This window comes from Rhinolophus sinicus, linkage group LG03 (genome assembly GCF_036562045.2).
Source record: "Rhinolophus sinicus isolate RSC01 linkage group LG03, ASM3656204v1, whole genome shotgun sequence".
Lineage (NCBI taxonomy): Eukaryota > Metazoa > Chordata > Mammalia > Chiroptera > Rhinolophidae > Rhinolophus > Rhinolophus sinicus.
This window is the reverse complement of record NC_133753.1, coordinates 64,165,307-64,190,854: the sequence shown is the minus strand read 5'-3', so window position 1 is coordinate 64,190,854 and position 25,548 is coordinate 64,165,307. Positions and strand designations below refer to the sequence as shown.

Here is a 25,548-nt window from a genome sequence, read left to right as displayed (position 1 = left end):
AAGGACAATTGGGCACTTGAAAAAAATAAAGGCAAATGCTTACCGATCTGTAACATGAATTTCCGTTCTCAGGCTTCTTTTCCTCAAAGTTGCCTCTGATGTTCATTTAACCTAACTTCACTTTCATAAAACCACCCGAGGGAAAGACTCAGTATGATCCACAAACCCACAGACGTGGTGTACCTGTTTCCCTGGCTATGCCCCTTTCCATCTTTGGGGTCTATCACCAGAAAAAAGTGAGGCTCTTCTCAATGTCTATTACAACTTCTCTGGTGTGCAGGTAAATCGCACCACGTGAGTGAAATATGGCAGCTCTCCTTCCCTTATCTGATTCAGAGCGCTGTGGAGCAAGCCGGTCACACAGCACTCACAGGCCCACCATAATCTGCCTTCACACTACTTGTGTTATTTCCTCTTCTACACTATATGCTCGTCACAATGAACTACTCTCCCAAATGTCTCCTACCTGCCATCGCTGTGCCTTTTTATAATACATCTGGCTTCCTTAGTCTGGAATGCCCTTCGCCCTGATGGCTGAAATTCTATTTAACTTCAGTTCAGATGTTACTGTTTATATGAAGCCTTCCTCAAGCAACCCAGTTAGAAATAAATGTATCCCTCCTGCTTTCTTCAGCTCTGTTTAGGCTTCATTTTTGGCCTCAGTATCAAGGTACACTTGACAGTTATTTGTGTTTGTGATACACACACACACACCCTCTCCAAAGATACATTCCTTGCAGTCAAAGACCACGTTTAACTGGTATTTACATCTCCCTAGCAAAATGCCTTGCTTATAGTTGGCATGACGATGAACTCCACAGAACAAATATAGTATAGTTGTAAGCTGACATATTTCCTTCTACCATTCTTAAGAACTAATGAAAATGCTAGTTAATTTGCTTTTCATTCCATGGGACAGTTTTAGAATACCCAGCTTTCCAGTATGTTCAGAATCACAGCTCCCAAAGGTAACTTGGAGTTCTAAGAGAAGCCAGACCATAAATGATAGAAAGTCTGTTCAGCATGACTCCTTCCCTAGTGAGGTACTTGCTGACTGGGCAAGTTATACAACCCAGTGTCTCAAATATCACCATTAGCTATGGATTATCTGGATTTAATTCTGCGTTGCACTATTTTCATATATTGGTGCAATTCAAGATTTGTCTGGGTTTCGTACTTAATAATCACACCACATACACTACCAGTTGGCTGACTCTTTCCAAACACTTTTGTTGTATTGCATAGAAAATACTGAGGCTTATTTCCTTAAACTATAGACTCAGTTGCTTGATGCAACAGGAATGAATCTCAAAAGAGACGACCCAGAGATAATGTAAGTCATCTGTAGGCAAGTACTAGAATATGGGGGGGAGAAGGGGGATATGTGCAGGGGAGAGGTCCCAAACTAGAGTAAAAATGATGGCAGTAGGGAAAGTCTTGTCTGACATCCAGTGGGACACCACCATCCCAATTGCACAGGGGCTCTGTCTATTTCCATAGCACCCCTACCAGCTAAGACCCTACAGGTGATTCCGTAAATATAAAATAAACCATAACATAACATTTAGTGGTCTATCATATCCTCCCCTATTTATGTCCTTGATTTCTGCCCATGGCACACTAAAAATTCCTGGCCCTGGAAATTAAGCAGACTCCTTTTTTATCCCCTATCCAGAAATACTATTTGGATACCATGGAAAAGGATAAAGCATTTCAGATTACAGAATTCTATTTGGAAGAAGATCTGATATATTCACAAGAAATTTAAATTAAAGTCAGATTTTTGCCCAAGAGAAAGAAGCTATCAATCACTTTAGAAAATACTGAGCAAATACTAAGCGTCCAGATCTAGTATTTCTCACAAAATGGAAACCTGGCCATATAGAAGTATGTGAATTTTTACTGTCTTCTAGTTCTTGAGTCCCAGAAATAGACAAACAGCCAAGGAAGGCTAAGGCACATAACAAAAAAACCCAAAAAGGCTGCTGTATGAAAGAGATGCTGACATATTTCACACTCTACAACAGAGCTTCAATGCCCCCTGTGAGTTTCTAACTTTGGTTCTACTGGAAGCTTTTCTTTCTTTCCCTCCTTGACATACTGAGTATAGGATGTCAAGGGAAAAAGAGAATCCTGAAAAAAAAAAAAAATCTAAAACACAAATAAAAGCCACAACACTTTGCAAATAAAGAAGCAAGGCTAGGGTCAAGGTATTTCTTTAAAGAAGAGGTCAAGTGTACTGAAGGGAAAGCATCTACACAGAAGGGCCTTGCTACATCACGATCCTTAGGGTTCATGTACCAGGTCAGGTTTTAAAGCTGAAGCATAGCTCTAATGAATGTTTATAGTACAAGATTCCATTAGGAAAGTGACTGAAAGCTTAGAATACTATTTGAAAAGGTAAAGAAATGTAGACCTAACACTGCACTGTCCCAAGATATTTATTTACATTTCAATAAATGATTAGACATTTACTAAACATTGTGGGCACTTGAAGTTCATGCCCACAAAATAAATTCTGTTTGCGGATTAACCTCTTGGAATACAGAATGTGTTTCATTTGGGTAAATCATACTGAAACAAATAAATAGACACACAAAGAATGAACTGTTAGGAAATTTAATGTTGAATAAAAAAGAATAGCGTAGCATTATGGAAACTAGACAACAATTTCATTTCAGTTTTTCAGTAAAACATACAAATAGCTGCAACATTTTCTGGCTTCAGCATCCTAGATGTATGTTATACATATGGCTAAAGAATGTTAACAGTTGTGAAAGGCAGGCTTTGAATTTGCTTTTTCCTAATTTGGAATTCCCCATAGAGATGGAACTACATTTAGAGAAGGTTTTCAAGCTGCCTTGTCTGCAAAGCCTCCCCCAAAAGTTCACACCCCCTCCCCTTCAAAAAACCTGCTGGATTAGAGAGAGATAAAGTGATCCTGGTGGGTAAAGTTTACAGCTCTCATCCTGAATAAAACTCACGATCATGTTTTGATTTACTTATTTTAGTAATATTTATGAGTACCTATAATATAGGAAAGGGGCATGAGGACTATTTTCCCAGAAGAAGGAACTAGGAGGTTGGAGATTCCAAGTCTGCAGCCCACGTGCTGTCAGACACAGGACTTGGGCAGATGTTAATCAATCACACAGAACAGACCATAAAGAGATACCATTATGGCCATCCCTGTAATTAAGCCTATTACAAACTAGCCACAGGCTGTACCTTACAAAAGTTAAAGGTAACCCTGCCCCTATTCTTCTTGTACCTTGCAGAAGTTCCCCATACCAAGAAGTTTTCCATGGAAACAGGAAACACACATAGACCCTAGCCCGGCAGATGGAGGAGGTCTCTCTTCCACTAGCAACTAGAGACCACCACTCTGTTTGTCGGGTGGCCTTTCCTTTCTTTTCTTATTTACTCTCTGCTAAATAAACTTACTTTTACTTTAAACTTTATACCGGCTCACACCTGAATTCTTTCCTGCGCAAAGCCAAAGACCCTATTTTCCTGTAACACCTAGAAGTGTGTAACATGCAGAATGACGGACTGAAATGTAGGACTGTCCCAAACTTATACCACCCACATTCACCTTCAGCTACCAGAGGCAGCTTATTTTTTTTGGTGGCTCACCCACCTTCCCTTAAACTTCCCTTTAGGATGAATCAACTTTTAGGACTCTATGATGTACTTATATAGCCTTGAAAAAGAAAGATCATCACCTCCCTTACAGAATCCTTACCATATTGCTTTTTCTGTAATTCTCAGCAGTGTAAAATCACTACTTCATTGACTCTGCCCTGACTGACTCTTCAGGACAAGCCAAGTGCACTTTACCTAAGAAGAGTCCCACTGAAGGTGAGTTACTCATACCGTCTTGGCATCATTGTTTTGAAGAGAGCATTAAAGACGCAGGCAGTCCTTTTATTTTGAATTATTGCTGTTAGGACCTTTAACACAGTCAAGATTTACATCAAACACAATGGCATAAGCACCTCTCTTACAGTGACTTACAGTCATTTATAAGCACCTTCCATCATTTAGAAATAGGTAACCTACTCATAACACAAATCACAAAGTGTGAATTGTGGAAAACATTCACTATATTCACTCGTATTAAACCTACGACTTAGTGATTAAATTGACTTGGAATATCATTTATGTCTCTTGCTAAAAGAAGTCGCCAGGTTATTTAAGTAGAGCCTGCCACCAAATTCACATAAATTCATTGCAAAATTCAGCAAGCCAGCTTTGGCTTCCGAAGAGCCTAAAAATTCTTCCCTATTGCTACCCTTCCTTCCTTCTATATTGATATGAGCCCTGATCCTTTATTCGAGACAGGAATAATCATGGTTCAACGTCCATTTATTTGTTACCATTTATATTATTACTCCCTGGAGTAGCAGGGTTAGAATAGGAAGCATTAGATACATAAAATCCACGGAAACACATGAGAGTATTTATACACTACTGACATCCAAGTGCTTTAGCCTCTTCAACTAGCGGCTCCTCCAACTTTCTTATACTAGAGATTTACTCAAATGGTTTCTGATTATTTGTCCTCACTTTCACTCTCCTTTTTCTCTGTCCATGACTTCCTCTCTCTCAAGTAACAAGTGACGACTCAGGCAGTAAGAAAGCAGAGAGAATGTCAACAGAGAGGTAACTAAAGAAACAAAAGCTGCCTTGCACAGTAAGACACAGCTGTATCTTTCAGTATAACCCAGGGATTGTCAACTTTGGTTGCATAGTAGAATCACCTTGGGGCTTTTAAGCATCTTGATATCTAAGCTGCATCCAAACTTAGTGAGTAAGAATCTCTGGGGATAGGACGACATCAGTATTTGTTAACGTTTCCCCAGGAGAATGCAATATGTAGTCAAGTGGAGAACCACTACCATAACTCAGGTTGAAAAGCCACGTTCTGGATTTTTTAAATAGAGCACTCATCGAGAAATTTCTAGGTTTTAATCTACTCTAAAATGAGGGACTTTCTTCCCTAATAAAGGAAAGAAATTAGTGGTGTTCTGTTTCACTGTTATAAGGAGGGAGGCAGAAATCCTTTGCATTCGCTGTTTCTCCTCCTCTATAGACAGTACAATCACAAAGATGAGCTTTGCGTTGGCACTAAGCAGGACTGGTATTAGTCACAGACATCTGATTCCTCAAAGTTAAATGTCAAGGTGCCCTAGGTCACCAAGGTTTCTTCTCCTACCTCAAGTAGGTCTATCATCCTGGTCATCTGGGAGTAGATAAGGACCCTATGTCCTTGAGACTTGAGCCGAGTCAGCAGGACATCAAGGGCATACAGCTTTCCACTGTCAGTGATGAGGCTCTCCTTGCCTATGGAGAAGAAAAGGGGGAGGGGAAAACTGTATTTAATCGAAGCAGCAAAATCATTCACTGCAAAGATGTATGCAGCCCCACTTACTATAACCAGGATGCTTGTCATCCCGAGAGCAGGAAAGTACTCTAGAGAAGAATGCAAAGCAGCGTTAAAACATGATCCAGTAGTGCTCTGGGAAGAAATATCCTGAAAGAGGGAGGTGTGGGTTCCCTACCAACTGAGAGTTCCCAATCAGACACAGGCACTTGAAAGCTTCCCTGCTCCAATTCTTACTCAGGGGACAGCAGGTCCATGGAAACCTATGAGTAATGTCCATGTCATATCTGCTGTAAGTGACCTGAGGGACCTAATGTTTCTTTGTCCATCCTACGTCCAGATACCTGGTTCTGCTGTTCTGTGGCTAAATGGTTTACCCCCTGAAAGCATGAGAATGTAAAGAAACAAGGGCTGCTCCTGCCTGCCCCTGGAGAAACTTAAACACCAAGAAACACAAATGAACATACCCACTTCTGCCTTTTTAAAAAAAAACCCCAAACTCCCTCTCCTGGATGATTTCCAGGAGGTTGGCTGGGGAATGTCATTACGCTAAGCTGTAATTCAATAAAGACACTAGGGCTCGTTCAGTTTTTCAGAAAGATTGACTTTGAGTTTCTGTAAAATGGAAGTTGCTTTCACTCACTAACTAGTGCTGTCTCCTTCCTCTTCCCATTAAAAAAAAAAATCATTTCAGCCAAAGATCTTTAAAGAACACTTAACTCACAAATTTTCATCTTATCCATTCAGTATCATTCAACTCCCATCACATTTCAGGAAGGAGAGTTTCCTGTTTGCAGACTGGTCCATAAACATGCCCTGAACAATTGCTGTTATTAAGAGGGGAAGAGATGAGGCTTAAGGAGCTGGAAGATTTAAGAGTGTATATGGAAGTGACTGAGGGACACAAAAAGGGAGAGAGAAAGGCCAGAGACATTAAATAGACAACTAACAACTAAAAGTAAAACAAAAAACTGTTAAGAAAAACATACTATCTTTAGCTTCTGGGTTTGAACCCATAGTTTCTCCTCAGAACTGCAGAGCAATCCGAAAGTTCTCAACGGTCATTTCTCAGTTCTTGCCACTATTTGCCAAGTACACAATTATTGTATAAACTCTACGAGAACGGATGTGCTGACAACACCATAACAAATCACCAGCCACTGTTTTTGCTACAAAGCCATAGGTCCTGGATGTTTACTCCCGTGCACTGCAGCCGGCCTTTTCCCACCTTCGGACCGCTGCCAGGCCACATCTCCCCCCCACCCCCGCCCCTGAAGTAGCGGCATACACCTTTGTTCAGCCTCTTTGTTTGGTCCTGTTTAGATTATTGAAGCGCTCTTCTTTTTGTTGGCCTCCTTACAACACAGTCAAATGACTGCAGTGGGGACAGAAGCAATTGCTAAGCCCTCTCCCTGGCACCAGACAGGGCCTGTATAAATTCCCAGTCTGACCAGGCAGCAAGCAATGCTTTCATAACTATTTTCGATTTTCTTCTTGTCACAGTTACCTTTCTCCTTTACTTGGATTCCCTGGGTCCCTTAATTTTGATGCCTCCTGTTTCTTTTCTCATTAAAAGCACAGGAAAGTTAAAAAAAAAAAAAAGAAAAAAAAAAAGAAGCCCCTATATTTCTCAGACACTGAGCAAGAGTGGGCAAGCTAAGCTCCTCAGGTTTCTGCAGGCTGCTTATCTTCTCTCTCCATTCGCATAGACTCTCTCAACACAAATATTTAAACACATACAAATCTGTCTTATGTCTAAATTTTGAGAAGCTTCAATTCATCTCAAAGTCCTGATTCAATGGTTTTCACACACTCCTGCTTCCCATATCTACTTTACTTTGCTAATCAGAATGAACTGGTGCAAGGACTCAGAAAGCTCAGAGACGACGATGTGCATACACTGAGATGGAAGGAACGCTGACGCACCTGAAAGAAGCAAGAAGTGGTACCCGTTATTGATTTGTCATTGTGTAGGTGGGGGACGTGGAAGTGCACACACTACATTTCTTTGGACTGCCCTGAAGGACAAGGCCTAAGAAGAAAGACTTAAAGAGTAGCCTTAAAATGCTTAAGCAATGAACAGCATTTCTGCGTCTGGTGAGCATGCTAGACAGAGGAAGTCAGCTTGCAGTATTTATTTGTCCTTAGAAAGATATGCAGAAACATTGGTTTCTTTCCCTGTACACACCAGTGTCTTCTGGGCCTGGCATCCATAACCCATTTTTTTAGGAGCTACCAAAGTTACACGGGACGAGAGCAAACCTATAGCTCAGCAGGGTGTAAAGCCAAGAAGAGCACAATTCCCTAGAAATCAGGCTGGTTCTGCCAAGGGAAACCTGTGCCCAGCCCTTTCTTTAAAACGGGAGCTCAAAAAATGTTGAAATGAACAGACCTACGCTCTTGAAATCTTTTCTGCAATTCTCTGGCATAATTGTATAGTATTTTTACTTAGATCCAAGTTCTTACTGACCACAGGGTTAAGATCCTGTTCAGAGATCAAGCGAATGTATCCCGTGGCAGTAAAATCAGGGTAACAGATTAAATAATACCCCCTATTTTACCAAGGAGAAGAGACTTTTGAAGGGATTGTACATCCTTCTCCTGGTGAAACATGAAGATGCATTCAAGGTGTGAAATCCAGGAGATTTTGGTTAGTCTCTCAAGGAATATGATGGAACCAACCCTTCTCAGGGAGACAGAAAATACGAAAGTACAGAGGAAAGAGATATAACATACAGGTTCTAGCCCCCCCATGCCCCCCACCCCACCCGCCGTTCCCCGCCCCAGCCAGTCTACAGAGCACAATAGGGTCAGTGAGGAGCTGGTTGGTTCTCACAGTAAACAGCCAGTGAGGCTGGTGCTTTTTATCGATGCAAAAAGAACTCAGACACTTCCTGCTATTTAAACAAGGTCCATTTTTCTTTCAAAGAACAGGAAAAGCCACAAGAGATTCCCACAGCACCAGCAATAAGCCTTCTACTCCTGTACTGGGAACTAAGCAGTCAGAATGAAGACGAGAGAAAGGAGAAATAAGGTGTTGTCTTGCTTCTTTCAATACCTGTGCTCATCTTCCGCCCGAGAGTCTGTGGTTTCCATCCATGCTGGATCCCATCCCTCTCTTCCCACCAGTATTCAGGCGTGCTTTACACTTGGGCTTTCCCCTTCTTTTCCAGCAACATACCTTTATCCACGGCTTTCCCACTTCCAAGTCATAGAGGAGGCCATTGAACATATTGCTCTCATACATCCAAAATGCCATCTTCCAGGTCAAAGCACCCCCAAAGCTACTAACAGGTTGACCTGAAGTCTCTTGACACTTGGCAAAGTTAACATTAAAATGGAAAAACCAGGCCTTAAATCCTTGAATCCAGTTCTCTCTTAGAACCAGCAGATTCTCTCTTTTGAATGCTTAGCTTTCGTTTACTTCAGGTACATGCCAATAAAATGAATGCAATCAAAGCATCAGAGAATTTGGACAACGCAAACTAACACAGTAGCTCTAAGCTACCGCTCTAGTTTGCTGGCAGGTGTAAGCCAAGAACAGGAGCGCATGAACCCTGTGTTTAATTTCCTTAAAAGTCGTCGCACTAAAGCAAAGTTGAAAACCTAGTTTCCTTTCAATCCCCCACCCTGACCCTGGGAGGTCTGGGAATCCGCTAGCCTTTTGGCACAAAACCCACTGTTTTTCTCCTGGTTATCATTCAGATCTCTAGTGCTCCGGGCAGGACACTGTTTATGCTACTTAAACTAGGCTTTCTGTGAGTGACGACATTGTCATTCATCGCACTGGCAACTGCACAAGACAACTGTACTCACTCGACCTGGACCTGGAGCCTTTCTTACCAAGTTCATTTCTACACCACCACCCCCACCCCATTTTGTAAGAGTGGCGTTCCTTGCTCAGCTGTAAGCTTATCAAAGGAGTATTTAAGCACAAATCTGAAAAACGCTTCCCTTTCTCAAGTCACAAATTACTTAAGTATTCTTACCTATAAGTTACTGAGGGCAAAAGAGAAAACAGAGAACCCCCAAAACTTTGACTTCCAAATATCTGAAACCACCACATGGAGGATCTCCCTGGTTCTCCCCTCGCCAAACCTGAGAACACATGTGAAGAGAAGGAAGGGCTCACCTGGAATCCTGATGAAAGACCAGCCATTCTGAGGCCTGATGCCCCACAGCCCTCCAGCTGGCTCTGGGAAGAACTGGGATCGTCGATTTAGCCAGTCTGCTGCCAGTTCAGGGGCTCCATTCAACAAACACTGCTTGGCTGCCAGACTCCCTCCTTCCTTCAGCACGCGCCGCTCATATTCTGCACTTCGGTCATTGCAGTAAGAATCCAATGGCACTGCGGTGACCTGCAAGCAGATTCAAATGAGATGGCGCTTTCCCATTTTCCACACCCACTAAGCCTTTCGGGAACCTCAACTTTGAAATCAGACTAATGTGGGTAATTCTTAGGCTAGTGGTTTTACCTTCCCTGTTCTAACACACTAAGCTGTCCCTAATAACTGACTTAGCGAGCTTTAGCAGGTAAAAGGCCAACCTCTCATAACATGAACGTATAACCAACTACAAATCCAAAGAGTGCTGGAGAGCTTGCAGATAAACTGGGTTACTGGGCCGGGAATAACTCTATCATCGATGTATATGTATCTCATTGCTTTGCACATCCATTCATTGCTGGATGTTGCTTCTGGCAAAGTTCAATTTGCCATACACTGGATGGTACGGCCAGAAAGGGAGCTGGAGCTAGTCAGTCATCACTAAAAAACGAAAGAGTATATTGGTCCGGTGCATTTGAAGCTGTCTTTAATGACTTTGTGGCAAAGCTCCCACATTTATCAACACTTCCTTCTCCTCTTCCCTGACCATGTTGCTGACTGACAAAGCTAATGGAAAATAAGAGAATCTTTCTTTCAAGCCATAAGCTAGGGGTGGGGGTGGGGAGCAATTGCCAGAAGTAGTGGATTTATTTCTTGGCTACGGCAGAGGCTATGCACAGATTCTTATCTCACCACAAGGGGCAACAACACTCAAATGCTGCCCCCCAACAGAACAGAAGGATCCTTCTTTAGCTTTCTGGGTCTATTCCTATTCTAATAAGCAGCTGTGTATTCAGATGGGAGGAGCCAATAGATGTAGGTTTGTAACAAGCACGCCAGCGTCTCAGGCTGAGCCTTGTAAATACTGCCTTGGGTGCATAAACAGCCAGCTTACCATGGGGCTGTAGGTGCCTTTGCTGGGGGCTAGAGAGAATATCATTTACCAACAACCAAAACTAGAGAGAATATTATTTACCAACAACCACAGAATATGCTACTCTGGCTCTCAGTGAAGCTGAACTGAGTTTGCTAGGGAGCAGCGCCATCTACAGTCCAGATGCAAAACTGCAGAGGGTCACAACAAGCTGAGCCCCTTGAGCTCGAAAACCCAGATAGACAGGTTCATACAGAAACTGGCTTATGCAGACAGTGGTAAGAGCAGATTTCGGTGATCTCAGGTTACCTCTACCCTCTCCAGAAGAAGTTTGTTCTCTTGCTTCCAAGTTACTCACTTTTCCCACTGGAGGTTGAGCACAGGCAAATACACACTGAATTACAAATGAGATTGATAAAACCGGCTCTCTTCCTGCGATGGTTTGTCCTGGCAGTGGCCTAGCAGATACTCCACCATCTAGGGTATGAGTCCCAGAACCTCACAATCAACAGCTGCTACACTTCCATAAAAACGGTGAAGGAAGCAGTGGTCTGGACTACAGAAGTATGACCAGCATTGTATCTCATGACCAGGTACCGTATCTCAAACAGCACGTACTCTTGGATGAGTAAAGCATAGTCCATGAGACTTACTGGCCAATTTTACACATCAAGATAACTGCTTTGATGTCTCTTTGTTTATTTGTAGAGCAGCAGAACTTATACTGGAATGATACATAAAGACTCTGGGCCCGTATTTTCAGGATGAAAAAATCAAAAGCTAGAATCTAAGCCTGAGGGACAGAGGTAGAACAGCGACAGGAAAGAATGCTTTCCTTGTCTGTGACGCACTTCTAGGCACTCTTAGTAGTTTAAAAACAAACCAATTTTTTTCTAGTTATAAACTTTCACCTATTTTTCTAATTTTCATTTTGCTGATATCCTTCCAAGTCCAGAATTGAAACTGGGAGGTTTGCAAGGCACAGTTCTTAGTGAAATATTTTTTAATGTTTTGATAAGCTGCTTTGGCAGGAGCTCTGCGTTAAAATACACGCAGATCATAGAATGTTATGTTGTAAACACACAAAGAGCAAACTCATGAGGCCCAAAAGGGAACGAACAAATCCATTTCTACTTAAATCCGGCTTTCCAAGGCAGCTCTATCCTCGACAGCCTCTGCCCATTCTCCTCACCCCAAATGGCCTTCCTGATGGCTCAGAAGCAGGGGGAGATGAAGCATGACACACCATTCTTCCCGCCCCACAAATGGAAACGCATAGTCCCTTCAGTCCCACATGAGCCAACCTCTGTTTCTTGCTTCATTAAGTTCCTCAACTCTATTATCTTCAGGCGCTGCCTCCTCAAGCATTCAGCGCGTCCTTCCTGAAGACAAGTGTATTCCTGCTCTGGCTCTACGAAGCGTAACCGCTCCAAGCGCTAGTTTTGTACTAAGATGAATTCCCAAGTCTTAGTTTATTAACCCTGCAGAATTATTTCCTCAGCTCATGAGAAAACAGCTCCTATAATTCCTTCCTTAATGGCACAGTTCTTCCTGAACTGACCCTAAAGTTTTCATAGCACGTGTCAGGGAAATTAATTGGTCTTAACTAAAGGCCAAGGTTGAAGCTTCAAAGGAAATCAGTGTCTCTCCACCAAAGGTGAGTTAGAAATCAATATAATTAAGGTATCTCATGAAATGTTGCCTTATTCACACCCCAGATCTGATCTGAAAGGCAAGAATGTGTGTATAAAATATGCAGACGTTTCAAATTCTTTTTCCTTTCCTTATAACCACGGTGTAATTACTCCCGTTTTCAGGTTTAGCACATGCTATGTGAAGAAACTACAAATATGGGGGGAGGAGCCGAGTAGGAGGCCAGGAAGGAGCCCTTCAGTCAAATGCTAAGGGCTTTCTCCTGCTCGACTGCCACCACCCCTTTCTGCTATTATAGCCTTCTTTAAGCTGCTGTCCTTTAGGGAAACAGCAGGACCAGCCATGATAGTTTAGATACCTGGCTCCTCGGAAAACAACACTCTGTAGCACAGCTGGGGTACCCATGTGCAAATATGCTGGGAGAGTGGGGCTGTTCTTCCGAGTGGTTAGTTATAGAGCTCTGAGTGGTACAAGTGAAGAATTTTTATGTCCACAAATGCAGTTACAGTTCAAGGCAGTTAAATTTATATTGGCTCTATAAAACACTGGTAATATGAGAAGTAAAAATGTCTTGACATACTGCTAAAAAATGTAGACTTCCTCTTATCAGGCATTTCAGTATACACATCAGATTAGGAGAGTGAGAAGGAAACAAACCACACAACTATGATGCCTGCTTTCCATGCAAGCACTTGACTTTTAGATGTTTCCTAGAAAAAGTGCATTTCTCTGTTATCAACTTAAGCTTCAAAGACCAAGAATGCTTTGGAAGAACCGAATACACACAAAATCTAAATACCTTCTGATAGTCAATATAAATCAAATGAAGCTGACAGTGGCAAGGGAATCAAATTCATGCAACACAGAACCAACAGAAAGAAATCTGGGAGGCAGGAGTCAATAGGATTCAACACCATTATCTTATTCCCATGCACCATCTTTTTTTGGACCCTCTGCCAAATGCTGACCTTTGATAAATTAATAAAATAAGGATGCAAGCTGATGTAAATCACTAAGGAAGACTCAAACGGCCCCACCCTCTTTGAATAGAACTGTGAAAACAGTAGACTTCCTAGGATGAGTGGAGAAAACAAGAAAGTAACCCAGAAAGGTAAGAAATCAGCCTCTTAGTGTATCTTGGCCAACTGAAAGTTGCCCCTTACAGCAAAAGGAAACAAGTTGGACAGACAAAAACTTGTTCTTTGCTCTGATCACCTGGTCTGGCCACATCTCCACCTCTCTTCCCTTCATATACTTCTCCAAGGTTGTGAGAGAGCTGGTACCTGGCACTGACCACCACGGACTAGAAAGAGAGCGGAAGATGTAAGCACAGCAAACCACCACAGTGCACTGGGGAGCCTTTAGGCCAGGCTGCTGTCAACAATCACTGGAGTGACCTGTTTGGATAAACTGGGGACAGGACGGAGCCAACAGCTGCTCAAAGTTGAAACCACACCAGAAACCACCCCTAATCTGGAAGTAAGACTGCCTGCTGAACAGAGATGACTGCGCAACAGTCACTTTTCAGAGGGAACATACTCGTGAACCACAGTCCAGGCAGGAGCGCTGAGGAAATCGAGAGAACAGCAGACTAAGAAGTGTCTTGATGCCAGAGTGTTATGTTTCCTTTTGTTATGTGGAGACTATACTGAGGCGATAAGGCCAGATCAAATCTCCCTCCCAATCTGGCCCCCTCCTCTCAAAAACCCTCAAAAACCTCAATGCAGGTGACAAATGGCTCCCTCTCCTTTTCAAATATTCTACCGTCCCTGACCCTGCTGTTGGGTGATAATCTACCTGACAGATGGCTTGCTCCCATGGTAGATTAGAGGCCCTGACTAAATGAGAGGAACTACACAAGAGAAATGCGGTCAGGGAAAGAAGCCACTCCCACGTACCATACAACTATTCTTAAACCCACACAATCAAAGCGAGCAGTGCTGCTTGGGAAAGCCAGGGCTGTGGCACGAGGCTCTTCCTAAATACTGAGAAGCTGTGTTTCTCAAGGTCCAAATAGCTTCAAACAGATCTTTTTAAGAAACGGTTCCCTTGAAAATTGGTTTATTTTTTCAAATACCATCTATTTTGTCTCTTTCCTCCTGTGGCACTTACTCGTGGACTGGCCACACACAAAAAAGATGGCAGCTCAGTGAGCAGGCAGCAACGAAGCGAGGAGGTAGCTGATCTCCGCTGATGGATGACCTGATCTGAGTAGCCACTCACTGCTGTACAGTGGCTGCTGAAAACCAGAGACTACAAAACAAAAATGCGAATTAGTGCCATCGACAATTATGTTTAACGTAATCAAAACTGGGGGGAAACGCACATATTAAACATCTGATTTAAAGACATTCTTCCTAGCGAATATTACGAATTCTAATAAACAAACACTATTTGGAACCAAATGTATAACACAGTCAAAGCCCACACAAATTTCATTATTAATGTACTTTAAGCAAGTGTCATTTCTAATTCTACCTTTGTATGGAAGAGTTACTGTCAATTATAAATGGTGACAACAAAACTTTCATTAGACAAAACACTATGTTGTCTACATAGGGGGGAGTTTGGTTCACCTATTATACTGTGGACATAAACTCAGGTCTTGAGTTAAAGACAATGATGACCAACAATTATTTCCTTCTAAGTTTTTTTCCAAGGCAAATCTGTTTAGCATCACATATGTGTACTAACATAGTACAGTGTAGTTCTAGCAAGCTTAGCGGTTTTACGTATTCAATGACATCAATACAAGTGGTCAGGAGCAGCAAACGGTATTTTCATTCCTCTACCTGGCCACCACTTAAAAAGATATAAAACTCTTCATTTATATTACTGTTATCAAAAGTACATCTTAGAAGATTTCACAGCTCAAGTTAAAGCTTCAGTTTACAGCTATTCATATGAAAGATTTAAAGTGTGGAATATTCACATACAAAGGATTGGTCAGGGGGATTAGTGTTACAGATGCAGTTCTTTCTTCAGTGTTAAGACATTTTATTGTTGGATCTTTATTCTTGATTACTTCACTTCTTTGTTTTACTGGTTTCTCAAATAAGGCAGGTTGATAACCATACACAGGAAGATAACACACAAGGGAGTCAAAGGCAAGAAAACCAACTGCAAGATGAATAGTAACCAGGACCCTCTGCAGGAGAATAACAGTTATAATCCCAGTACCAAAAGCTTCTAGTACCAAACCTCTTCAAGGCTTCTTTGTTCAGTACCTATCTTCTCCCAAAATAAATGGGTTCTTCAGGATCATAGTTTGAGAGAAGCCACCTCAAGCTGTTTAGTAGGACACGTGTATTCTAATTGGCTTCCATGAAATAATCAGCATCTTCTCAATAATGGTCATGAACAAAATGAACGGCTTTAACTGTTTTCAACAGAGCTGAGACGTCTTCAGTAGTTTCTAATCACACTGTATGGAAGTCTTTACAATACTTTATTACCGTGGTGGGTCCATGTAGCTATGATGTGTTTGACCTTTTTCTCTAGATATTGAGGTCCCTGTTATTACCCAGAAAAGAACTTAGGCTTCTGATAAGAGTTTTTCAACAATATCTGTGTTCTCATCTTTATGAGGGCTAGTACCCTACGTAGGAGCACATCCACCTCTCTACATGTTTATGTCCATTATCATCTGAATGCCGAGCGAGGATCATCATGAAGATTATTAGCCTGAGTGTCACCCTGTTCTTCCAACACTGAATAGCCAGGAGCATTACTTAAAAAACCCTATTACTGATGCATAGATGACGGTGAAAAAATGTAGCAATTTTCTTGTTTTTCCGAAAGTACATTTCTGATTATGAGCAGTGACTCCTCTCGCCCCTCCTGGGGATGGACAGAAGAGAGGACAAGTCCAGCAACCATTGCTCATGTCATCCAGCTGCAGTAATAGCTCAGGGTTGCTAGCTGGGCTGTCCACTGCCACCCAGGTGGCTGAAGCAGCAGCAGTAGCAGCTGACCTAAAAACTTGAATTCTTTCCTAACTTCTAAAGAAAAATAACAATGTCTCTGTCAGGGATCTCTGAAAGTCAGCCTCATTTAAGTATTCTCAAATGGCAAAACCCAACAGAAGCTGTATTTTACTTCGTTCCTAGAGTACAAAGGTAAAAGACAAAAGAACAAATATTTCCTTTAATTATTTTCTCTTCAACACTGTAGTTATTAATAAGAAAGGGATACAGCTTTCATTGTAGGAAGTCCTTTTAACACAGTATGTCATTTGTGATACCTTTCTGGAAAAAGTCCAACAACAATCCTATTTCCAGAGGTGGTCATTCCCCAATTAGAATACGTTCACTTGTCTTATTAGGAGCTAGGTTAAGATGACAGTCTCATTGGAAGTCACTAAATCAAGGTGAGTTGTAGCTTTCTGATTCCAAATTTAAAAAAATAAAAATAATTCACTAGCTCAAGATGTTCAACAGACACACAGCTTTAGCTTTAGAGAAACCCTGACTATCCCCAGCATATTTTGCTCAATTTATACTTTTCTAGATTATTCTATTAACATTGGTTCCATCAAACCTTTCTTGGTACAGATGGTCCTTGGACCACACCACCCACATTCCCATCACATGACATAAACTGTTAGACACAGAAGAACACAAAGGACACCTTAAACAGAATTGTGTAGGATGCTTGGCTGGGTGGGGTAGGGACAGAAAAGAGGGTTCATTACTCCTTTAGTTTATTTTGGCCTAAAACAAATTAGGAACCCCCCACCCCCCCAAAAAAAAGAAAACACAGAATGTCACACTACAGGAAATGTGACTTGGTTATAATGTGGTCACGGGTTTTGTCATTCTGTTGTCCCCTCCTCATGCTCTCGATTGTCACATTACACTGTAGGCACTGGCAGCTGTGTGCACCTTGCCGCCAGCACAATATGTACTTAGCAGTAAAGTCAGGCTTTTTAAGAGTCTTTTGGCCCCACGTAAAAGACTTAAGGGAAAGGAAGTAGGGCAGAATAAGCCCCACAGCTGTACACTTCTTGCTACAGGGTAGCATAGAGAACACACAGCTATTTCCCTCCCTTAGACAGAGACTTAGCCGTTTAACAAGGAGCCATACTTTACTCTCCATGTCTTGTTTAAAATTAAAAAGAATACTTATGTTAATATTAGGACTTCATTACTTAGAAATTAATTTTTTGCTTGCGTTCTAAATAACATCAAATTTAGATACAGAGAAAAGGTCTCACTTTCAACGAAAGGGAGTAAATGTTTATAGATCACCTGCTAGCCTACATGGATTCTATTTTCACAGATATTTTAGGTGACCAAACAAAAAGGGGAAAATAAAATACAGAAAAACCCTGAATACAATGGCTTCCCAGGGCTTTCCACAAGGGGCGTTGGCAGCTCTCAGGATCTCAGGAAATGACGATAGATAATAGATACTGTAGTTGCAAATTAACATTTAGCAGAAGAGTTTTGGAAAATTTCCTGTTTGGGGGCTTCTTCATCAATAGTCAGTCAAAGCTCTCTAAGCATTTAATAGAAAATAGTGCTTAAAACATACACCACTTTTCAAAACAATTATGTTTAGACCCTTCTGTATATTTTAAATTGCAAAATCTGAAATGCCCCCAATTTCTCTGAGGTAGTTGGCTCAGTAGAGTTGTAGAGTATATAAAGCTTTCAACACATATGCTGCTCCGTAGACCATTTCCATGACAACAGTTTCATTGACACTGAGACAGGAGATGGAATCGATGCTGGTACTATTTCTGTTGATCACCATTCTCAATGTGACACTTAACTGGTTATAATATAAAATCTGTTCTGCCTCCTTGAAAGATGGCTAAATGGTCTATTTCCTACAGATTCTGGTTTTTGTCTTTAGTCTTCTAAGCAAAACAAGATTAAAAAGGAAAAAAGATTCAGATGTGTAAGACTTGTACTTTTTAACCTCTGCAAAACTGTACAAGAAAGGAGCTAGGGCCAGAGCCCACTGTGGGGAGGGAGGTGTGTGAAAATAAATTTATGAAAGTTTTGAACTAAATCCTACTCCTTCTTGAAATTCTCACCAGCAAAGCAAGGTGGAACACAATGAAATTAAGTGGGACACAGCATCAGAAGATAAGAAAATATCAGACAAGCAGTCCTGTCAAGTGAAAGATTTTAAAGCACCCGTAAGTGTCATCTGCTCTGTGTCCTTAGCCTAGTTCTTAGTTCCTTGATGTTTATGTATCATCCCCAAAGCAGTATTATGAGAATGGTACTTTCTTGAACTCTGTGACACAGAATTCAAATTTAATATTCACTGCAGGGTGAGAACATGAGTTCTATAGGCACACTGGGAAAGAAAGAGGTTCTCCACTTGTGACCTACGTAACTTTACTAACCACTGTCACCCCAATAAACTTTAACAACAACAACAGAAAAAATGAAAGAGGTTCTCACTGTCCAGATTCATTCACATCTGCTGGCAGGGGGAAGAAAGACTTAGCATTGCTAAATATGACTCAAGTAGAATGTGATCTAAGGTAGCTCACCAAGAACAAGATGCCAACATGTAGTTAGGTCAACGCTCATTGTATGTCCTCAGAGGAGTAAGAACCAAGCCTTCACCTTGTTCTGATGATAGGAAGCTGTATTCAGGAGACAGGCTACTGTAACAATTCCTACTACTATTTATAAAAGAAATCAAGGCACAAAAGAGAATAGAATGAAGGATTTTCTGCATTAAGAGGACAAAGCTGAGTACGGGAAAATTAATTTAAAGCTCATTTCATAGCTCCAAATGAATTTTATTTAAAATTATTGTTTGATTAGTATAAGAAAAAGATTCCTGACATTTGCTTCTGATTTTAGCATTTTCCCTGTCTCTTTTTCAGGTCTGTTTGAGAATAATCCCAACCTTTACTTTTAAAATTGATTTTGAAAATGGAATCTGGATTCAACTCACATGTTCTTCCATCAAAACTCTAACACATAATTTGTGTTTACTTTGCATATTAAAACAAGGCTACCTCACTTCCTAGTACCACAAAAGAAAGCAAAACAAATTATGTTTATGAATAATAAAAGTTACATAATCAGAACTAAGTTGGCAAATCAAACGAAAATGCAAGATATAGAACAGAACAGCTTGCAAGGACAAGTGTTGCTCGCAAGGAGTTACGGCCTATGACCAATGAATTCCTGTTGAAGATGAAAGCCAGATATTAGGCTGTATTTAATATCTCCCCCAGCTGACAATTTGCTGTGCAAAACTGTAAACAGATGGGTGACAGGGAGACGAGAGAGAGATGACAACATCCTTTCCAGTTTAAGAACTTTCATGGTGTCACAGTCAGAAGCCATCTATAGGCTACGCCAAAATCTCAGGACAGTGACTACCACAACCAACTTTATAATGAAGTCACTACTACAGGGGCATCAGCCCAGCAGTGAGGGGCTGTAGTCATTTTAAGAGATGTCCACAAATTTTTTGACACCTCTCTCTTCAAAAGGTAGAGTCTAATTCCCCTCCCTTTGAGTGTGAGCAGACTTAATGACTGTCAAAACGAGCTCACAAAAGGCATTATGGTCTCTCTCTCTCTCTCTCATCAGTCATTCTGGGGGAAGCCAGCTGCCATTCTAGGAGGACACTCAAGCAGTCTTGTGGAAAAGTCTACACAGCAAGGAATGGAGGCCTCCAGCTTACACCAACTTGCCAGGCATGTAAGTGAGCCACCTTGGAAGCAGTTCTACAGCTGTAGTCAATCTTTCAGATAACCATAACCCCAGCTGATATCCTGACTTCAGAAGATTTTCTGAGCCAGAACCACCTATCTGAGCTGTTCCCAAGTTCCTGACCAACAGAAACTGTAAGATATTCAATGTTTATGTTTCAAGCTGCTAGGTTTTAGGGTAATTTGTTATGTAGGTATCGGTAACTGCTACAGGAGCTAACATCCACAATTGCCCCTTTTTGCAATTACCCTTGAGATCTCTATGCATGAGCTTCTCTCTGCTGGTACTCCTCAGTGCCAAGAAATGCCTCCAGTTCTCAGCTCAAATGCAAGGCAAAAATAACTGATGTATGATAAAATCAATGAATGATTAAACAAATTACCAATCTCACCTACATTTCCCAACCCTGAAGGTAAAGTCAGAATTGTTAACAAAATTCTGTTTTAAATACTGAGTAAGACTATATTATAATTTTAGGCTGAAGGACATTCCCTCAGATGAGAATACACACCAAGTTCCAAAGGGAAAAGCAACAATAATACAATGCACCAGCACTCACTAAGTCATTCAGCAAACATTTATTTAACTTTGTAAGTGCAAGGTGCCTAAAATAACCAGACCACAAAGAGAAGAGGGACTATAGAAGATGTCCAAACATCTAAATTGCATTCCCACTTGGGGAAGAAAAAGTTAGGAAGAAAAAAATTACAGAATTGCTTAATAATACTTTTTTCCATGTTAAGCTTAGCTTCTGTTTTTCTGAACACTGTAAAACATTCTTAGCAGTAGAGACGTAGTACCTTATCTTTCTGTCCACTATAGAGCTCCTGCCAGCACTCACTAGTTTTCTACCATATCAAACAGGTAATAAACCACTTTTGCATCCCCATCAATTGTCTCTCTTGGATGTTCAAGTTCCCTCTTTGCTGTCTTCTCCTTTTTTAGTCTTCTTTCTTACAAACTCAATTTTGACTTAAACCCAACTGCCCCTCCTAAAATACCTTCCTATTCTCCTTTCTAATAGTCACAGTTCATTATCCACTCTCCACACTCTCTAACCAGAGTCTCCCTGTAAATCCCTGTACCTGAGCCTTCTGTCCTATGTGCATTCGTAACATCCAAGAGCTCCTAATCTTGTGCCTGCCTAAGTGTTCACTTTAAACCTGACATAGAACTTACCATTCCCTTTGGAACCTCTCTTGAACTCTAGGTTTTGGAAGTGATTCCTCCACAGCCAATGCTCATCCATATCCAAATCAATCCGAGTCCCTTGACCCTTTCTTTATAATCTTTTGGCTATAACCACTTCTGTTGGGTCCTTCGTACGTACCACTTGCAACCTTTGCTTAACATCCTCCTTAATATGGACCCATCTCCAATCTTTCCTGGTACCACACTCTGAGATTAATTTCTATCAAACACCACGGCAGCAATCACCCCCACCGGTGTGCTGTCAGGAGCTGAGTGCCTTGGCAGCCTTCCTGACGCCTGCTCAGATGACTCCTTCCCGAGGCTTGATTGTAGCCATCAAAACTTTACCCCCTAGGATTATAACTAGAGCATCTGTTGAAGAAAGTAAGCCAAAAGAGGGCTAAGACTCCTGGTTTAATATCTAAATCCCAATAGACTGGCATTCAAAGACTCCCACGACTTACCTCTCTGGCCCTTTTTTTGGCTACTGTCCTTTATTTTGGCTCAAATCTCTAACTTGGAATATCCTTCCTCCTATCCAGGTCCCTTCCACTCAAGATTCAACTTAAACAATACCATTCCTATAACGACTTTTTCATTTATTTCAACCTAAATTGATCTCCCATTCTGAACTTTACCACTAACCATCTACCATTAATCTGGCAACTAATTATGCCTTCCTTCAACTCTTATCTTGAATCGTTTTTATTTTTAAAGTCTTTTTAAGTCTGTGCATGTATTTTTACTATGTGCGTGTATGAATTTTCAAACCAGAAATCAGGGCCCGTGACTGTTAACACACCTTGCCCACAGTAGCCGCTGGTGCATGACAGGTTTGTAAACAACATTAATTACATGTGCTTTCCTCCTGCAGGAGGAGTCTGACATTGGGAGGTTACTCTGAAGGCAGCCAGGATCAGGGGGAAAAAGGAGCGTTAGACAACCCCCAACCATTAAGCCCAGATAACATTCTACCACTGGAGATTCATTCAGTCAATAAGCTCTTCTTCCATCCATACAAATCAATGTGCCCATTCACTCAAGCCCACTGGCCCTTGGGATCAAAACAACTGAAAACACCATGGGCGAGAAAGAGTAAAGGGTATGTGAAAAAGAATCCTTTCTCCAGTAAATGCTGAGTCCTCCCCTATCACCACTCCTTACCCAATTAGGCTTCTTTTACTGTCCAAATCAGTGGCCTCCAAAGAAAGCACATGCAAGCTTCACAATGTAAACAATATTAATGTTATTATGTTTATCATTTTAAGTAATACATAGGTATTGGTGAAATGGATTAAGAATGTTTTAATAAAAGGGGGACATAATCAAAAAGCATTTGGGGATCACTGGCTTACACTATCTACATTACTGAAAAGAGTTTAAAATAAGATTTATAAGCTGATTCTAAAATTTACATGAAAATGCAAAGGGCCAAGAACAGTCAAGGCAACAGTGAGGAACAAAGCTAGAGACTTATTATGAAGCTACAGTAATTAAGATAGAGGTGCTGGCTCACGGATAGACAAATGGACTAATGGAACAGAACAGAGTCCAGAAACAGACTCACGTCCACAGCCATTTGTTTGACAAAAGTGATGCTGCAGTGTAGCAAGGATGATGTTTTCAATAAACAGTTGGGTCAAATAGTGGGTCAAATATAAGCAATAAAAACAACAATCCTTAACACAGACAAAAAACTCAATTCCTTGTAGATCTGAATGTGAAAGCAAATTAAAAAAACATTTGGAGAAAAGCATGGAGGATTATCTTCATGACTTTGCTATAGGCAAAGATTTCTTCAACAGATCACAAAAATGCTAACTTCGACAAATGACAACACTACTGAGAGTTTCTGAAAAAGTAAGCTACAGAGTAGAAGAAATCTGCAATACATAAAGAACTACAAAAGAAAAATACAGACAGCCTATTAGAAAAATTAGGATCTTGAAAAAGCATTCATAAAGGGGGTTATCAAAATGGCCAGTAAGTTTAAGGAATGGTCCTGAATATCATTATACATAAGGGAAATATAATGTATCACCACGATGAGACACCCACACACAGCAGGGCTACACTCAACAAACACCATCATATCCTGCAAGGATGCACAGCAACCAGGGCCTCTCGTACACTGTTAATGTTAATGAAAATTGGTGCAATTGTTTTAAAAAATTGTTTGTCATTATCTATTAAATATGGCCCTATGCACACCCTATGGCCCAGCAATTTGACTACTAGGTACACACCCCACAAAAATGCATATAAATTTTCACTACAAGGTGTGCAGTGCTCACAGCCTTACTATTTGTAATAACAAAAACTAGAACCCAAATATTTGCCTACAGTAACTTGTGGGCGGGCACTGGAGAGGAACAGTGAATAGAAGTGGGCACACAGAGACGTCTGGAGCAGGGTTCTCATAATGTTTTATGAAGTCATTAAGCTGTATGTCCACTTATGATTTGTGTCCTTTCCCTATATGCATGTTAATATCTCCAGAAGGACAGCCAAGGCAACAAGAGAAAAGGCTTCAAGATTTTAACATATTATACCTATTATTTCTTACTGTCTCTCTAATCTACTTGGCCTGTTATCTATTAAAGGAAAGCAAATGGTCACCTTTTCAGAATCAAGTTAGTTGCTTCTTAGAATCATGAGTTCAAATGGTTACTAATTAATTTTGTTAGGAAAAAAACATTTTAAACCTCCCCAATAGCTTAGTTAGGTGAATGCTTATCATTTCCAAGTTTTCTTCCTACTCCCTCAGGCTTTAAAGATGGACCCCACATTTATACATCGGCCCTTTTTTAATCTTTCAAGACTTTTCTTGTCTTTCCTGAGTTTCTAACTCACCATATGGATTATAGCAAATACCTCTCAAGTCATATTTTCAGGCTATTGGCTGAAAATAGTTAAGCACAGTTGTAAATCTGTTTTCTGTGAAAATAAAAATGTTCTCTCTGATGTCACAGTAATAGGATCCCTATTTAAGCAGCAGGGTCTTTCATAGGATTTGTAAATTGTATTAATGCCAAAAGTATTTTGTAGACCTCAATGACAGCAAGTAAGTCAGATCGGGAATGAAAGGCACAAGGCACACAGATAATGAATTTATCCCATACAAATCAACAAACAAAAGAACCCAAGACCTTGTATTTAAAATCAATTGACAAATCCAAACATCAGCACAACAGATAATTACTACATTTAAGTCTCAGCACCACTATCCATATTAGAGGAATCATTTTTAAAAAGACTCCTTTTTGTCAATCAGAGTTTTTTGTTGTTGTTTTTTAAGTTTTATTTATTTCAAGTGTGTTGTTCCAGAACCCGTGAGCTCCAAGTCAAGTAGTTGTTTCAATCTAGTTGTGGAAGGTGCAGCTCACAGTGGCCCATGTGGGGATCGAACCGGCGACCTTGTTAAGAGCACCGCACTCTAACCAACTGAGCTAACCGACCGCCCCAATCATGGTTTTTAAAAAAATGAAAAACTAGCAGTATCAGAGTAAACTATGAAATTCAGAAGTGTGATTTTGATGTGTGTATGTATGCTAAAATATGCATCGGAAGTTTTAACTTTTACATTCTTAACTAATGAATTTTGGAAATCTGTTCTACAGGATTAGGTGTCTTAAATTTCCTTCTCTACACATCTTTGCAAAACAAACAAACAAAAATCTATGTTCTCTAGAGAAATGTTTCTTGAATAAAAATTCATTTCAGAGAAACCAGTGTTTCTCTGAAAAATTCATTTCAGAGAAACGGCACAATAACGGTGATAGGCATATTCTAACTAGGCCATTCTTGGGGAACAGTTCCCATAATAAACTACTTTGCTCAAATTTGAATCGGTTGGTTCTTCCAAAATTACTTCTTTTTTATTTATACTCTCTTAGAATACCAGGGATATAACAGGTACATACCAGAATATTCTAAAACAGAGATGGACCTTGATCACTAACTATGTCAGGGTAACTGTAATGAAATGTGCATATTGCTCTCTGAGTAACTTCTGGTCTTCCCTTTCATTTTCAGAAAGCGAGACTCTTCCTTAAGTTCCAAAATATCAGTTTCTTTCCTTTCTTACTATTGTAAGAATAATCCAGAATCTTCTACGTGGTGACTCTTTTTATCTAGTCCTCTTAGCTATTCTAATGTTGTACAGTCATCTAGTGCTGCATTTTTCAAACCGCGAGTAGCAAGGGTCATGAAATCATTTTTTAGTAGTTTCCCATTAACATTAAAAAAAAGTAAAAGAAAGTGGCCGGATGGCTCAGTTGGTTAGAGCACGACCTCTTAACAACAAGGTTGCCGGTTCAATTCCCGCATGGGATGGTGGGCTGTGTCCCCTGAAACTAAAGGTTGAAAATGGTGACTGGACTTGGAGCTGAGCTGCACACTCCACAACTAGATTGAAGGACAACC

The 25,548-nt window shown here is 40.7% G+C and overlaps 1 protein-coding gene and 1 pseudogene across 2 annotated transcripts in view; both read right to left on the bottom strand.

The window, feature by feature from the left end:
• The window catches only part of INO80 (INO80 complex ATPase subunit), a 119,801-nt gene that overhangs the window by 29,790 nt on the left and 64,463 nt on the right, over positions 1 to 25,548 (bottom strand). For both annotated transcript variants that reach the window (XM_074327899.1, XM_074327898.1), the window contains exons 25-27: positions 14,351 to 14,491; positions 9,519 to 9,744; positions 5,219 to 5,346 (exon numbers count right to left, since the gene is read on the bottom strand). In XM_074327899.1, the coding sequence (XP_074184000.1) occupies positions 5,219 to 5,346; positions 9,519 to 9,744; positions 14,351 to 14,491 (495 nt within the window). The remainder of the gene's footprint in view (positions 1 to 5,218; positions 5,347 to 9,518; positions 9,745 to 14,350; positions 14,492 to 25,548) is intronic.
• LOC141570361 (glycoprotein-N-acetylgalactosamine 3-beta-galactosyltransferase 1 pseudogene) lies at positions 15,078 to 15,959 on the bottom strand (annotated as a pseudogene).